This window comes from Dicentrarchus labrax, unplaced genomic scaffold (assembly GCF_905237075.1).
Source record: "Dicentrarchus labrax unplaced genomic scaffold, dlabrax2021, whole genome shotgun sequence".
NCBI lineage: Eukaryota > Metazoa > Chordata > Actinopteri > Moronidae > Dicentrarchus > Dicentrarchus labrax.
This window is the reverse complement of record NW_026136708.1, coordinates 16,681,270-16,698,266: the sequence shown is the minus strand read 5'-3', so window position 1 is coordinate 16,698,266 and position 16,997 is coordinate 16,681,270. Positions and strand designations below refer to the sequence as shown.

General features: G+C 39.9%; 1 protein-coding gene across 3 annotated transcripts; it reads left to right on the top strand.

Moving 5' to 3' along the window:
• Positions 1-271: 271 nt before the first annotated feature.
• On the top strand, positions 272-12,562 carry LOC127368726 (single-minded homolog 1-like). 3 transcript variants are annotated; one of them, XM_051409837.1, is made up of 12 exons: positions 272-482; positions 1,406-1,843; positions 3,781-3,860; positions 4,005-4,094; positions 4,260-4,368; positions 4,799-4,884; positions 5,255-5,454; positions 5,657-5,763; positions 5,951-6,098; positions 8,724-8,880; positions 8,991-9,375; positions 9,847-12,562. In XM_051409837.1, the coding sequence occupies exons 2-12, from the start codon at positions 1,669-1,671 to the stop codon at positions 10,587-10,589; spliced, it is 2,280 nt and encodes a 759-aa protein (XP_051265797.1). In that variant the 5' UTR covers positions 272-482; positions 1,406-1,668; the 3' UTR covers positions 10,590-12,562. The 3 variants fall into 3 exon arrangements, with proteins under 3 accessions (XP_051265797.1, XP_051265796.1, XP_051265798.1); XM_051409836.1 differs by having other exon boundaries at positions 8,988-9,375; XM_051409838.1 differs by lacking the exons at positions 272-482; positions 1,406-1,843; positions 3,781-3,860 and having other exon boundaries at positions 4,017-4,094; positions 4,264-4,368; positions 8,988-9,375.
• Positions 12,563-16,997: the final 4,435 nt, after the last annotated feature.

Here is a 16,997-nt window from a genome sequence, read left to right as displayed (position 1 = left end):
CGGATTTATTCATTTATTTCAGCTTGATCCGTGATCTACACGCTAATGACAAAAACACAACAAGATCACACCTAAGCTCGGTTCGGGCACGGCCAAGTGTCGCGCATACCTTGCCTTACCAAGTTGACGCCCACGCAAAGTGTCCAATCACGAAATGACTTTCGGCGCTTCCATCCAATCAGAGCGAGGTGGGCACTCGGTGGGCGGATCCAGACCAGCTCCAGAGAGGGACATTGAGATAGTTGAGGAGAGGAGGCTTGTTGGGCACGAATGCCACTCGTTGCGCGTCCTAATAATTTGGAGAGGTGTATGCAGCGCACGGCCCGTTCGCCTTTCCAGGTGGAAATCCAGGAGGAGCTGAGACCGAACTTAACTGGGACGACTGGTGAACCCGGTTCAGGACAGGTGAAATTCCCAGCAGGCTGCCAGTAAGGCCACAGGATCGATGCAGATGTTGGAAAATACACTGGCTGTCAGCGCGGGTATGAATTCAGCAAATATATGTGTCTCAACAAGTTTGTCAAATTAATCTGGATGTTATTTTTAATTTATTTTCTTAAAAACAAGTGAAAAAACAAAATCGGCCAGCGAGGTGAGATTATGTCACAGTTGTTTTTTTTCCCAACGCTGTTGCACACGTTTCAGGGATTGTGTAGGATCATAATGACATTTCCTCTGTACCACTGCAGTGACCAGTAATATGATGCCTTGTTTTATCATTCCTACAGAAATGATGTCTCAATGGCAGACGTTTTACTTCTTTTTCTTTTTAGGATTCATTTAAGAGCTGCCTGGTGGTTGGTGGTGAAATTATTTAAGATGGACGTGTTTGCAGTGTTCTCTTCGACAATTTTTATTTATTTATTTATTTAACCAACAGGGTGAACTTGTTTCTTTAAAACTAAAAAAAAAAAAGAAAACCAGCCTGAATCCCTAAGACCACATCTGTTGATCTGCAGTTAGAACAGACTTATCAATTAGCCAGTTGTTTGATTTATATCTTCATAAAATCAAATTGCTCCACTGTATGCAGCTATCAGTGGTGTTGCGTCTCATTGCACTGTATTTTATTGTTGTTATCTTGGTGATGTTATTATTATTATTTTTATTGCGCCTATTGTTGTTGCTTTTGATGCTGCTGTTAAAAGCCGAGAATACCCTGGTTATAGTGTATGTCTTCTTCAATAAATCAGACTTTTGATGGATGTGTAAATTAATTTATAGCGTTGTTTTTTCCAGTCAGCCCCATCTGACATGCAGGCCTGCATCAGGCGTACATCAGAATAACACAAGGGGCAGTTCACGTCCGGTTTTAATTCATGTAAACGTTACAGGGCCTTTGCAGGTCAAAATGCAACGGGTATGGCAATAATGTTGTTGTTTTTTCCCCCTCTGTGTTTTACAGGTCATGGATGAAATCTCGCGGCAGCACCGTGGAGCTTTAACAACAACCAGTTGAAGTATCACCGACCGCCATCCGGAATATCAGGGATATTCACACTTCTTTTTTTCTTTGGATTCAACAGTTTATATTAAAACTCCAGCTTCTTTTTTTAGTTGATAAAAACCTGCAATGAAAAGGAGGCAAAGCGGAGCGGAATCAGTCAAATTGTTGAGTTGAATGACCACCGCCTCAGACAAGGAAGGATACAGTGACAAGGCGCCGAAATGAAGGAAAAATCCAAAACGGCCGCAAGGACTAGACGGGAAAAGGAGAACAGTGAATTTTATGAACTGGCCAAAATGTTGCCTTTACCGTCGGCCATCACATCTCAGCTGGACAAAGCCTCAATAATTAGACTGACAACAAGTTACCTGAAGATGAGAATCGTTTTCCCTCAGGGTGAGCGATTAGTCCCGTTTAAACACACCGATCTCAACTCTGCTGGCATGTTTTCCCTGTCAGCTGTGGAGCTCACTTTAGTGAGAATACACTGATATCATTTATATTTCATTATTAACTTACTAAATAATTATGGGCTTGTTTTTATCAAAGTATTTGCACGACGTCAAGGTCTTAAAGAAAGAAAAAATAGACCATAAACCATAGAAAACCAAGGTTTTATGAGGGATAAGTTATAGTTAATATAAAATAATTATTCTAGAAGTCAGTATTATTCAGTTAAAACGTAATAAGAATTAAATATATATATATATAGTTGAGGTTTGTTAACTATTATTTTTAATAATATGAGAAATATCTTTAGTCCTAGTAACAGTGTTGTGGTGGTGATGTGGAAGATTTAAATGAGATTTAAGTGATGTTACACATTACACCCGGGCGGAGGGCTCACAGACTCACTTTAAGTGACAGAAATATTACAGGAGCCTTACAGTCATTTTCCATCGATCTGCAGGGAGTCTTTACAAATGGATTATGGTCGTTTTTAATTCAGTGTGTCTAAAGGAGACGATCTGCCACCATCTTTTATACAGGTCTCTGCAGGCTTCTTTGACTGCGTGACTGAGAACAAGCCGTACCAATTATAAAAAAGGCCCTGCACGGCTTCTAATCACCTAGAGCCATGTGAGCAGGAGGCACACACACACAATCTCACACAGCCTCTCTTGTGCAAGAAAAATACTATTAATGATCTGCCATGAAATCAAATCATAAGCCCACGTATTTGCTGCAATACAGTGAATCTAACAGACAGACAAAGGCGCGTGTTTTGCTGTCATAACGTATAACATTAAAGTATACCAGAGAGACTAAATGATAAAAAATATATAAATAGAAGAAAAAAATATTAGTTGTATTTTTAAATGAATGCATCCTTTAGCCGAAAACATCCCTTTTATATGTATTGTAGGTCCCTTTTCTACATCCTCTCATCTTCAGGGGTGATATTAAGCAACATGTCTGACAGCGGAGACCTATTTTCATTTTCATTTACAGCAGGGGAGACGAACACCTAATTTATTGATGATACCCGGCCCGGCGAGCTCCATGAGATTTTTTGATGAAACTGAATGAATTTCAATGAGCAGCACTGGCTACTTGCTTTGTTCCACTTACACTGAACACAGTGGCCTGCACTGGTGGATTTATTGGAGCAAAAATCTAAAGATGGACATATTTGTGGTTAAATTTACGGAGGCATTAAAATACTGCATTTTTATAACAACACCAATAATAATAAAGAATATTTTCCTGGAGCATCAGGGATGAATTCGCATCCTGCTCCTTAAATTATCTCATACCTCCAGAATGAGCTTCTTTATTGCAGCTGTTATAAGAGACAGGTCGCCTGTGCACCTAAACACCAGCAGATTGTTGTTCTCTCAACCCCTAACCCTCTGGAGCCTGTACAACATGTGACACACAGGGAAATACTCTGTAAATGCTTTAACACTAAATAGGCCTTTTTTAACAGGCACGCCTCTGGCTCGAGGGTGTGTGTGTGTGTGTGTGTGTGTGTGTGTGTGTGTGTGTGTGTGTGTGGGTGGGTGACTGGGAGAAAGAGTCCTGCCTGTTTCAATAGGTAATAATAATAATAATAATAATAATAATAATAATAAAATAATAATAATAATAAGAAGAATACTACTACTAATAATAAGAATAATTATAATAATATGTATTTGTCGCAGTGTTTGATTTATTATATATATATATTTAGATATAAACAACTCAAATCAAAAACAATATAGATTTATATTAAAAAAAAAATACATATTATTATATTTTCCATTATTAATATAAAAAAAACACGACATCTTCTCCACTTCATTATCATGTCAAACAGCAGTCAAACAGCATTATTTCACTCTGTCCAGGTCTGGGTGAGGCTTGGGGCCATGCAAGTCGAAGATCTTTGGATAATGTTGGACGAGAGCTGGGATCTCATTTACTGCAGGTACAGTATTATTATCATCACGGTTATTATTTGTATTAACAACACAATCAAGTGTTTGGAGATTTGCAAGCGAAGATGGTGTGGCCCCGACGCTGTGAATATATTATTTTTTGGAGGTAACTGTGGCCTGTCGTTTGTTTGCAGACGTTGGACGGATTCATCTTTGTCGTGGCTCCGGATGGAAAGATCATGTACATTTCAGAGACAGCGTCGGTCCATTTGGGACTGTCTCAGGTCCGTTTGTGCAATCAGATTTATTTATTTATTTATGACATTTGTTTTTCTGTTATTCTGTTATTTTTACAGTCTGTACTTTAAAGCAAATGTAAGACAAACGGATCATATATAAATCCAGACAGACAGCCCTTACCTGTTAATTACATGAGTTATTCTCAACAGGTAGAGTTGACTGGGAACAGTATTTATGAATATGTCCATCCTGCCGACCACGACGAGATGACAGCTGTCTTGACGCCACATCAGCCCTATCACTCACATTTCGTCCAAGGTAAAACACCTCTCCAAAGCTTCCATATACGCAACATATATACAGTGCGTTTGCAATTAAATTACAACTCACAACCAGCGTTGGTTTATTATTGGCTAAATGCAACGAATGTGCGTCAATATTACACAAATGGGACAAAGATGCACATACAGTGTGCGCGTCCTACATCGGATACAAATGCAATGTCGCATTCATGCAGTAAACAGTAAAATCGCTTTATATTTTTACACAAATGCCTTTATTTTTTATACAACACAAATAACTCATTTATTTTGTTATTATTGCATATTATCATTAAAATTCAAAATAAGCCAATAAGTCACGGACTTCGTTTTTAATATAGCGACAGCCTATAGTCTATTTTTCCCTCCTTTGAGAGTCTCATTTACACTTTTTTAGTATTTGAATTCAAATATTTTTCTTCCCTCAGAATATGAAATGGAGCGCTCTTTCTTTTTGCGGATGAAATGTGTGCTGGCAAAAAGAAACGCAGGCCTCACCAGTGGTGGATACAAGGTAGGCAACGGAGCTTTGTCACTGGCCTGTGATGTTTAATTAACAGTTTATTAATTAACTAAATAATTAATTGCAATAAAGTAGGCTAATGAAGGTTAATTAATGAAAAAATTGAGACCCATATTCAAATGATTTTCCTTGCTCTTAATATATATTATATTCTATATTTTTATGTAAGACAAATTAATGTAGTTGGAATTTTTATATCATTTTGTATATAATCCTCTGTTCCAATAACAATTCTACATTTGTGGTCAGTAGTATATAAATTATGCTACATGGTTCTGAAATGTCAGACATTTCAGGATGTCCTTACCCACATGTTCATTTTCGCCATAGCTTTTCTCACTGTCAGCCTGTTCCTCCACAGGTGATCCACTGCAGCGGCTACCTGAAGATCCGTCAGTACAGTCTGGACATGTCACCTTTTGAGGGCTGCTACCAGAACGTGGGTTTGGTAGCTGTGGGTCACTCTCTGCCGCCTAGTGCTGTGACTGAGATCAAACTGCACAGCAACATGTTTATGTTCAGAGCCAGTTTGGACATGAAGCTCATCTTCCTGGACTCCAGGTACACAGCGGTGTGCTGTATATACCATTAATTGTTTCCCTCTCAGGCAATGTTCTTCATTGTTTGTATGCTTAGTGTATAGCACATTTTTCACTACTGGGGCTAACATTGTTTCCTGTAAAACAGAAACATTATACAGACAAATTAGAAATAGCCCCAGATCACTGCATATTCTTAACACAACTTGTTAATTCCTCTCCAGGGTGGCAGAGCTGACAGGTTATGAGCCCCAGGACCTGATAGAGAAAACCCTGTACCATCACGTCCACAGCTGTGACATCTTCCACCTCCGCTGTGCACACCACCTCTGTGAGTTACAAGTCTGCTCTCCATTATGCTTTTACAATAGGCCGACTGACCTTCTTGTGTCCGACATTTACTGCTCAGGCAACCTGCTGCAGTCACCACGTGCAGACAATCATACACGTCACACACACGTACATGTTGTTAATTACTTTAATCTCTGTCTTCTGTCTGATTCTTTTATCTCCTTCAGTGCTGGTAAAAGGCCAAGTCACCACTAAGTATTATCGTTTCCTGGCGAAGCACGGTGGCTGGGTCTGGGTCCAGAGTTACGCTACAATTGTCCACAACAGCCGGTCCTCAAGACCGCACTGCATAGTCAGCGTCAACTATGTCCTCACGTGAGTCTCACTTCATTATTCAAATCCTAAAGTCAGAGAGAAGCTTTTCCTAGGAGAGCTACTTTTAGAAAATGATTTAAGAATAAAAGTTATATTTGTAATACTTTTATGAGACGTTTGTTCATGGAAAAGGTATCGTTCATGCTCATAAATAAGATGCAATCTTTAATTTGTAATTATGAATCATGCATTTCAGATATTAAGTTGTTACACTGATTGCATTTTGGACTGAAATCCCTAAAATTACAGCTACATAAACATAGTAACACAAGGTTTAAGGGGCTATACTAGGGCTAAAAGCAGCTGCATTTTTAATGGTGTTTGCAGAGGGAACAGCATTGAATATTTAACTAGATTAAGTAAAATCACATCATACACTCTTATGATCCATGCTTGAAGCTCACTTGATGATATGATGGGTCTTTGTCTCTTGGAGAAATCCTTCTCTTTATCCCTCTGTAGCCTCTCTGTACAAATCCACCAAATACTGTGGCTGCAGGGCTCAGGCAGTTGTGTGTTATGAGAGCACAAAGCACACTAAGGCCCTTTGAGACAGCAAGACAAACATCAGGGTTCAACCCCATCAAAAAACCTCTACTGTCACCATCGATCTGCAGTCTAAGGAAAGAAAAATCGATCAAACGGTGAACTAGGAATCAATAGCTATCTCATAGCTCTAGCACATGTTGGATTTTCCTTGTTAAGTTTGGTTGATCCACATGTCGCTTTTCTGTGTGTGTGTCCTGCCCTGTGTGTAATGGTGTGTTTTTGTGAGTCTCTGTACGTGCATGCATGCATATGGCTGCACTCCAGATATTGATTTCTTCAATGCAGTAAGGAGAAAACAAAGTAACTACATTAAAATGGCAGCAAATTTACAAACGCATAATTAGCTCTTACCCAGTACTATCCAAAAGCTCACACTTAGCAAGAGCAAAAAAAAACACCTACATTAAAAAAACAAACAGCAATTCAATCACCTTACCCTCGACAGCTTTTTAACCCAACAAGAATCCATTAATAAATCATGTTTGGAGGTTGGCTGGTGGCGTATTTCAGACATGAGGTGCTCTGACATTGACCCTGAGGTGGAATTCGGCTAACACAGCTGAGTTTGCACAAAGGCCCAACATTATTGGCTCAGACATAAGTCAGCCAGGGTACAGATAGGATGCAGAACCAGCCACCGCAACTATACCTGCAAGAGCAAATAACACTCACACTGTGTACTGGCTATCCAAACACAGCCTTTCCCCTAAGGTGTTGTACATAAAGAATGGGTCATATTTAGAGTCATATTAAAGAGGCTGGCTGTGCAGGGTCAGGGATGGGCCACAGGGTTTAAAATGCCAGGCAGCTGCTATTACATACTGTTGATGTGATAAGTTAAGAATAGGCTCATGTTTGCTGAACACTTGACACAGGAGCCTTTTCACTCCCTCGACAGTGACACTTGGATGGAGTTCAGCCACAGGACAGTGGGTTAAAATGTCAAAGATGGTGCACAAGCTGCATGCACATATACAAGTAAAAAGACGCCTGCATTATACAAAAAAATTATATATTTTTTCATAAGGTGCTTGCAGAGGATCAGTGAAGAGATAGTGTACATGCACATGCACGCCTATGTGTGCACAGTTACGTTGTTCTCTGGCAGGGTTCTGGCAATGGTTGCACAGCAGAAAAGAATGATTAACTTTCCTTATACTGTCTGTTATTTTTCTCAGAAGTGGAAGGGCTTAATCTCTTGAATTTATCTTAAATGTTGTTTTCACTTCTCATAGACCTCACATCATTCATGGTATAAAAAGTGTGTTTGTAAAATAAGTCTGTGTAGCTATCTATATTCAATATTGGCCTAGACGTCTGCAGCAGACTAATTACTGATTATGTCACTTGGTGCAACACTACCGCCACGACTGTGTAGGAAAGAAAGAGGTGCCCAGATTATTTGAGAAAAATTCTAGCCTAAAGGTTTGAGAAGCTCTTGATTGGGCAAAAAAAGCAAGGCAAAGCATGAACCTGCTCAGTGGCCCGCAGAAGACAATGCATAAAAATCTCAACAAAAGCAAAGTTGAGATTTACAAATGTTTAAACAAAAGTAAGATTCTACATTGATCCTAGAGGCTGTAGGAAATTGTGTTTAGTGCTGATGCCAGCATGCTAAGAATAGAAATGCTAACATGCCAATGTTTACCAGGTGTCACCGTCTTAGCTTAGCGAATTAGCACATAGTACATCGTAGGCTGATTGGAATGTCATTAGTTTTGCAGGTGTTTGGTCATTAACTAATGTATTGGACAAATTAAGAATGTCTGGGAAAGTTAAATGAAACATCAGGTTATTATAATTTATCCATAGTGTTATATGAGTGTTTGTACCAATTTTCATGGCAATTCATCCAGTAAAGCAACTCAGTAAAGCAAACCTTGTCGTAGTGGTAGAGGAAAAGTCAGTTAAATCCATTCAATAGTTGTTGATATATAGACCACAATGGTGGACTGACTGACTGACTGACATTGCAATTCCTTTAAAGTTGTGCATGGCATTAAAGTCACCACATGGATAAATATGGGTTAAAACTTTTATTTTTATCTCTAACATCTATTCTGTTTGTGTCAAAAGGGATACGGAGTACAAGGGAATGCAGCTGTCCTTGGACCAAATGAGCCCCACCAAGCCAGCCTTCCCCTACGCTGACAGTCACAGTGAAGACAGGAAGAGCACCAAGTCACGTCTGACCCAGGCAAAGGCCAAAGCCAGAGTGTCACCCTACCCACAGGTAATAAACAGCCTGTTTTATAGAACCAAAATAGGAAAGAACACTCTGGCTTAATTGTTGTTGTTGAGGTTTATAAAACAGAATTGGGATTTTCTTGTTTCTGTCAGCAGTTTTCCGCTTTCAATCCAGAGCGCTCAGAGTCAGACCAAGACAGCCAATGGGGAGGGAGCCCGCTGACAGACTCTGCATCTCCTCAGCTGCTGGATCCCGGTGAGGCTGCAGAGGCATCTTGTGCCTACCGACTGTATCCAGACTCAGGCTCTCTGTGCTACGGCCTGGGCCTATCAGAAGACGATCTTGTCCATGCCCAAACACATCCTCACACCACCACCTGTGACCGTGTGCGCTGCCAGAGTGGCCGCTACTTCCTAGGAACCCCCCAGTCAGGAAGGGAGGTGTGGTGGGACGCCACGCGCTCAGTGCTCTCGCTGCCGAAATCGTCTGTGGAGAACAGCGAGGGCTACGAAATCACATCCTACCATGGAGCCATTCACGGTGAGGTGTTAGGGTTGAGACCACAACCATCTGTCTCTGAAAATAGCTCTGGCCTAGCTTCTCCTGGTAGCTGTTTTCCAAATGTTATTATGGGACATGCTAAGTTGTTTACGCCATCTCTTGCCAGTGTGCCGATTGCTACCATCTGTTCAAAAATTGCCTGCAATTGAAAGCCAAGTTATTTCACATTTCACATCCTCAAACAGGGAAACATCCCCCACTGTGCCTCTGCCAAGACATTCAGTCTAACAGACCATGATTCTATGTGCATTTAAAGCAGAATTTTACACTGTTTTATCAAATGGCCCTTAAAATATACGAGAAGAAATATAGGACAAAAAATCATGTTCAGGGTAGTTTTCACACACTTTGTAAGTGTGAAGTTTGTGCCAACAGGATCAAATTACTTATTAACAATGTAATTCATTGATTTCACTATTTTGAAATGTGGCTATTGAACTCTCTTTACAGGACGGGGGCACTGGGATGAAGACAGTATAGTGAGTTCACCTGATGGAGGCGGGTCAACCAGTGATTCGGGTGAGCGTTACCATGGTGACCACTTCCGGGCAACTGCTCGAGAGCCCAGCAAAATGGAGACCCTAATCCGAGCCACACAGCAGATGATCAAAGAGGAAGAGAACCGTCTGCAGCAACACAAGGCGCCGCTGGACGTCTCAGGCCTCGCCAAAGCTCACAGCCCGTGCTTCACCTCCTCACTACCCCATCATTCCCAGCTCACCATGCCCAGCGTGGTGTGCCGCGGCCCAGGCGCCCCAAGCATCGACCTCCCCTCTGAACGCCTCCATCACCGGGACAGCGTCAAAGTGCTCGGTCCACATGACAATGACGAAAACACAACCAGTCCGGCATCTCTGTCCCGTCTCAGCAGCCCCAGCTCTGATGGGATTCCCAGGTCGAGCCTGTCCCTCACCAAAGACTACATGCAGACGGATCTGTCCCCCCACCCTCCACCGCCCCAGGGGAGCCCACTGATCTATCCGGCCCAGGAGAGGCAGACACTGGACAGGCAAGCAGCCTATGCTTTGACTGGGTACTCCCTGGAGCACCTGTATGACCCAGAGAACCTGCGGAGTTACTCGGGCCTGGCCTGTGGAGGAGTCCAGTATGATGTGGCATCTCATGTGAGGATGCAGGCGGAGCAGATGCAGGGACACAAGGCCACCTCAGTTATCATAACCAATGGGAGCTGACGATATCTGGTGCAGATAGGTTCTCTAGATGAGGATGTTACACTAAGGTGGTGCTTTATGCACATGCAAACACTGACCAGGTGCTTGATATAAACGGCGGGACAATAAAAAAAGAATAAAAGGTACCTGCACTGGGTTGATGTGCCCTTGGTGGCTAATTCAGCACAATTTGTGTTTATGGGCCTTTGTATCATACCATTCTCTTTACTTTATCATCGGAGGATGATATGAACTAGTGTTCAAGAACTGCAGTTTGGTATGCTACTTCACTGGGCGGAGGTTTGCTCCATTACATAGGAACGTGTTATTTTAATGCCGATGAACTGAATTTTCCTCCCTGCAAAGGCGACCTAAGTTTTGAGTCTGGTTAAACATCAAGCCAGTGTTTCTGTTCCAAACGTCTCGCACCATTGGCCATGTGAGTTAATCTGTCCTGGACACGATTTCCAAAGGCAGTAAGAAAATGTGTTGTTCCATTGCCCCTTCACCTGAAAACTCCATTGCACAAAGCGTAATGTTTGACACATGAAGTGCAACATGGGAAAGGCAAGCTTTTCACTATTGTAAGATGTCAATGTTTCCTGGTATTTATTTGTCAGTGGGCTGTTTTCTGTACGTGTCATTTCTTTCTGTCCAAGTAGAATCTTTAGTGGTCACATAAAACTAGTTTTGGTGTTTGGATTACACCAACATTAGATAAAAAAAATAATGAAGTGGAAAAACAAAGAAAAATATGCTTCTGATATGTAAAAGTGTAAAATATGCAGGTCAACTTGGAACTGTTTTAATGTATATATGAAATGCCCTCACATAGAGTGCAAAGAGAGATTGCAAAACCAACGCATTTGTAATCTCCTCCTGCGCTCTAAATAATAGGCATTGTATGTAGTGACTTACAGTTGTGGCTGAAACAATATTGTTTACATATCAGAGTATCATTTTTCCTGTTTTTACCTCATTTAACCCAACTTATAAGCATATGTAAAATATGCTTTTAAATCCTTAAATCCTGCTGCTCATGCAATTGTTCTTAAAGAAAACCATTTGCTTTTGTTTTTTTCATCATGACAGTCTAAAGGGTTAAAATTGTTGACACAAACTTATCTAAATATATGTTGAATGTCTTTTTGTTTCTTATTTAATTTATGATGTAAATATCACCACACAATGAACTTTTGGACAAGAAGTGACAAGATTATTTATTAATTGGTTTTAAAAAGTCTCTTAAATCTGAATACAGTTGCAAACAAATAACTTGACTCTGTTGATTTTTGTCATACAACTGTTATTTGTCAAAACTGCTTTGAACGGATACACACACTTAATGCTGCTGCCTCAGAAAAACTGAGATGTATAGATATAGATATAAATACAGTTAAACTTATACAGTAGATAATACGTTTTTGCCAAACATTTAGCCCATCCCACATAGGATCGCAACACACTTAGCTATTTGTCAAACATATAACATGATAGCCCTATATAGAAATAGTATAAAGTAATACTATATTTTTCTTATTGTCAACTTATCCTATAAAAAGACCAATGCAATAATGTGAATCTTTAAAAATGGGTCACAAATATATAGTTTCACCTTAAATAAAAAAGGGCACTGTAGTTTTAGCTTACTTTACTACAGTAAAGATTACATTGTGTAGTAACCAAAGAGTATTTTTCAGTTGCAGATTTATACACAGTTGGCGCACTAGTAAGTATTTACGGTAGTAGGATGGTGGATTTTGGGATCGACTCATTCTGCAGTGCCCATGTTCATCGTAATGAAGGATCATGTCAACCAGTGCAATGATGTGGCTCACTGATGTGTTTTTAATATTTATAACAATGGAGCTCTAGGGCTCAGAAATAAGCTACATCAGGTTTTAGCCACAGACAATAGTTAGGACCAATTCATTGTTGGAGCTGGTCTTTTCATGGGATTTGTTAACAATAATTAAAAATATAGAATATTAAAAGCCTCATTCTTTAATTGTTTTTTTGGGTCCAACAACGAGTGAATTAAGGGAAGGCATTACTGCAAACATCTACAACAAAGACCTCATACAAGTCATTACAACAGCAAATTGCTAGTATGACTACCGAGCTGTCACCTTTTAAATGCACTTGCAGCAGCACGTTCCTGCTGTTTGGAGCAGTTGAACCTGCACATTTTGCCGCTTTGACCTCTGCTCAGAGGCAATTTCTCTGCCATGTATTTTAATATATGTAAGTTATTCACATGTAGCAGGAGAGCTGGCCTGCCTGCCTGGCTGGCTGTCTGAGCTGAGAGGAACCTGGACACAGTCTGGGCCTGGATGCAGAGCTCCCATCAGTCACTGGTGACATGACCATGTGATGGTCTGCCAGATATCATTGCTGCTGTCATTCCAGGAGGTAGAACTACACTGCTGTGCTGTTGACATCACCGAGGTTTAGGAAGGGTGTGTGGTGTGTGTGTGTGTGTGTGTGTGTGTGTGTGTAAGTGTGAGTGTGAGTGTGAGTGTGAGTGTGTGAGTGTGTTTATTGCTGAGATACTTCAATAATAAGAGACCAGTGTGATTTTTTTTTCCTTCTAAACACTGGGGCTTTTGCCTGATGTGCCCTGAAGGCTTTCACGTGTAGAGTCGGCTACAAATGCGGCCAAACACTGGGCCTTTTGCCCAGACTTTGCACACTTGCATACACCTCCCCACAATCCTCACCCCTCCACCCAAGTTCCTCTCTGCCCCACCTCAGTCCTATAGAAAGAAACAGGCGATTATAGAGCCCCAAAGAGGAAAATGAACAGTTTTCTCACATATGTTGAGAAAAACAGATCACAAAGAATAGCAGAGGAAGAACAAACACTCAAATCCTTACCTTAAGTAAAAGTAGCAGTATCACAATATAAACACACATTACAGTAAAAGTTCTGCATTGAAAATGTTACTTAAGTAAAAGCATTCTATTACCAGTAGAATACACTTTGTGTCAAAAGTACTATGCAGTATTAAGCAGGATAACTAGTTTGAGAAGGTTATATTATTACATGCATATCATTGCATTTTTATTGATGAAATAATGTATGATGCTGTAGCTGGTCAAAGTGGAGCTCATTTAAACTATTATATAGTGTTTAATCTATAATTAATCACCATTATTTTACAAGTGGATATGTTTTTATGCAAAATCAGTATTACTGTCTATTAGGGTACGCTTTATAAAGGACTTGTAATTCTATCAATGATTAATAAATAATTTACAAATGCAATGTCATGACTTAGGACATCATTTGGGTTGCCAGGTTGTAAAAATGTAGTAGTAACTCTAGCTGTCAGACAAAGGTGCAGTAAAAATATTATCTGAAATGTAGTGAAGTAAAAGTATAAAGTATGCCGGTGTAAAATGGAAATACACATTTAAAGTGTAAGTTCTTCAAAAATGTACACTATTAAGTTTTAAGTTACATACTGAAAACAGTTTGCAGACTTAACACATTAACAGGAGCAATCTTTTTTAAACAACCGTTGAGGTATCTTTACATTTTTTAGGAGTGGTTTAAGAAGTTACTGGAGAACAGCAGATGTTAGGACAAAAATAAAATCACTCAGGAATAAAACAAAGGATCTTATGATGTCATTGCAAGAACACATGTGTTATGTTAATTGTTTCCTTACTCTCAGGAACCCCTCATAATGAACCACAACGATACAAAATTAAAGCATTTGCAGTTAATTTAACTACTATGCTACTGCAAATAAAAAGCATGAATGAATCAGCTTTGTTTACACCATAAAGAATTAGCAGTTATAGGAGATAAAGATGCTGACTGTGTCATGCGGTTGGCTCGACATGGAGGTAAACTATAGAACCACAGGAGCGAGATCCCAGGGTTTCACAACTGCAGTGAAAGAGAAATGGATCCTAACCCCACAAACAACCACAGAAGATGAGGGTGCAGGTGGTGAGGCTCAGAATAGCCCCTGAATGTCTACTTGATTGATTTCAGGCCCAGGATTTGAGGCACAATTGCATATTCATACATCAATTAAAGTGTTCCCCACTAGTGCCTCCATAATTCAACTTGGCGCTTAGTGAAGAGTCATCCTTATGAAGCAGCTTCAGACCAGCGCAGAGGAAAATGTTTCAACATGTTCTGTGTTCGTGTGTTCTTTATGACCTCTTTGATTGTGAGAGAACATCTCATAATTGTTTAATTTCTCTCTTTCTCTGAAATCAGCATGGAAATTGCTGTTTCTATCTTCAAAACATAGTGTGAAATCATGCAAACCTTCTACTGGGCATCAAAACATTTCCCATGCAGCAATAAAATCGTGCACTTCTTCTGGTGAGTCACCTGCAAATGAGTCAGCCAAGGGCAAAACAGCACAAGACCTGGGAAAATCATTCAACCAGGGCATTTACTGACACCTCTACAGCAGACCTCATTGCACCAGAACACATTTAGATGTTCTGATCGGGTGGACCAGGATATTGAGGTCAACTGGTCGATATGATTGGCTGAACCAGGAGACTGAGGTCATTCTGCAAAGTAGAGAGGAAATAGGGTTTTTCTTTGTGTCACAGCACCTGAGATGGGAACGCTGCTCAGAAAATATGTGGCTAATTACAGATAGCACTATAAAACATTAGACTGTAACCTCTTTACTGTTGGTATTTGAAGACTTTATTTTGAAATTTTCAGCAGTTTGAATAAACAGTTAATTGAAAAGTTTCAAATTAAAACATAAGGCTTAACAAATCAAATGAAAACACCACAACCAACGGTGTGCTAGTCCATTTCTCAATACTTTCTGACTTCCCCAGCTTGTGGCTATGAGCTCCTAATAAACGGAAAATCTACACAAATCTTTAAAAACAGGTCACAAATATTTTATATCTTATTTTTATCTTTTTAAAAAGGTATAATCATTTCCTAAAACATATGGGCATTGTAGTTTTTGGCAAATGTTACTCAAGCAAGAGTAAACAGTACATTTATTGGGGACTATCTTTAGCTGCAGATTTGGTGTGCTAGTGAGTTTTTACAGCAGCAAGACGGTATATTTTGGATTGGCTTAAAATAAACTAGAGTGCCCAGGTTTATCGTAATGAAGGAACATGTCACCCAGTACGGGAATGTTGCTCATTGGTGTGTAGACAACATTAAGTCTATGGCACAGAGGAATAAGTTATATCATACTTTAGCTACACAGGAAATACTTAGAAGGATTATCTAATTGTTGCTTTTGGCTTTTTCATGGATTTGTTGACACTTAGAAAAATATAAAATACTACTTTACTAATAGTAATATTACAAACCCAAACTCTTAGTGGTCTACAGTGATCAAGTCAAACTGCATTTTGTCAAGTTGCAAATGCAAGTTTCCTCACAAAAATATAACAAAACAACTGGTGGCTCCACATTTCTGGACATTTCAGCAAAAGATAAATGGCTATTGATTTTAAATGTTAGCAAATGGAGGTTAAGGTTGGAGCAGATGAATCTACAGCATTTAGGGTTCCCAGGACGTGCCTTAAAGTTAAAAAAGCCACAAAAACCCTTTGGCCATATAAAGTAAATCCAACATTTTGAAACTACAATTGCAGTTTAAGTAATTTTGATGGGATGTTACTTCCTTCAAAAAGGAATTTTGTATTTAAAAATCAAAATCATACCAAAAGCATGATCATTTTTACAAAACCGGAACAAAACCACCTTAATTTAAAACTCACTAATCCTTCAGCAATAAGGCTATTAAAAAAGACTACAAGTACAATATCCTAAGCTCCGTCACACACATACACACACCACCAAGGCTCAGACAGTGTGAATCTAATGCCCTCCAATCCTGTGAATCCCTTTGTTCCTGATTTCACGCTTGATTTGCCCACAGCTTGAGTCTGGCTGGTATCAGCGCTCCTCTCACTGCTTTCACTCCTGCCAAATCCACAGAGCCACACAGGATCCATGTCTCCTCTCTCTCTCTCGCTCTCTCTCTCGTCTGCCATTGTTCCTTCCAACATCTCTGTGAAATGCTCCCAAACTCATGCCAAGGAGTTGTGTTTGTTTGTTTGCAACTCAGTCACTCTTACTGTAAACACCTCAGCAATCTGCCAAGATCAGATCAGTGCGAATTCTGACACTGTCATTTTGCATTTCACATGATTTATTATGTTGTCTTAAATAATTTCATTAGGGACATATGTAAGCACAGTAAGTCCTCTGAAAATATGTCTTTATTAAACGATTTCCTGTAGAGTTGCAAGAATAATCCCCTCGTGCATCGACAACTACACTGCATGCACGCCACAAATCGTCCACAAATCTTAAGATTGATTCAACACCTCTCATGAGAGGCCTTTCAACCGTTCTGTTTTGAAATCTTCTGCTTCTAAAGTGGCACATCAGCCGGGCTCTTCCACTCCTAC

Coding starts and splice junctions, on each gene's coding strand:
- LOC127368726 (XM_051409836.1), top strand. CDS start 1,669: ATGAAGGAAAAATCCAAAACGGCCGCAAGGACTAGACGGGAAAAGGAG. Junction 3,861..4,004: donor TGGGATCTCATTTACTGCAG/GTACAGTATTAT, acceptor GTTTGTTTGCAG/ACGTTGGACGGATTCATCTT. Junction 9,376..9,846: donor CTACCATGGAGCCATTCACG/GTGAGGTGTTAG, acceptor CTCTCTTTACAG/GACGGGGGCACTGGGATGAA.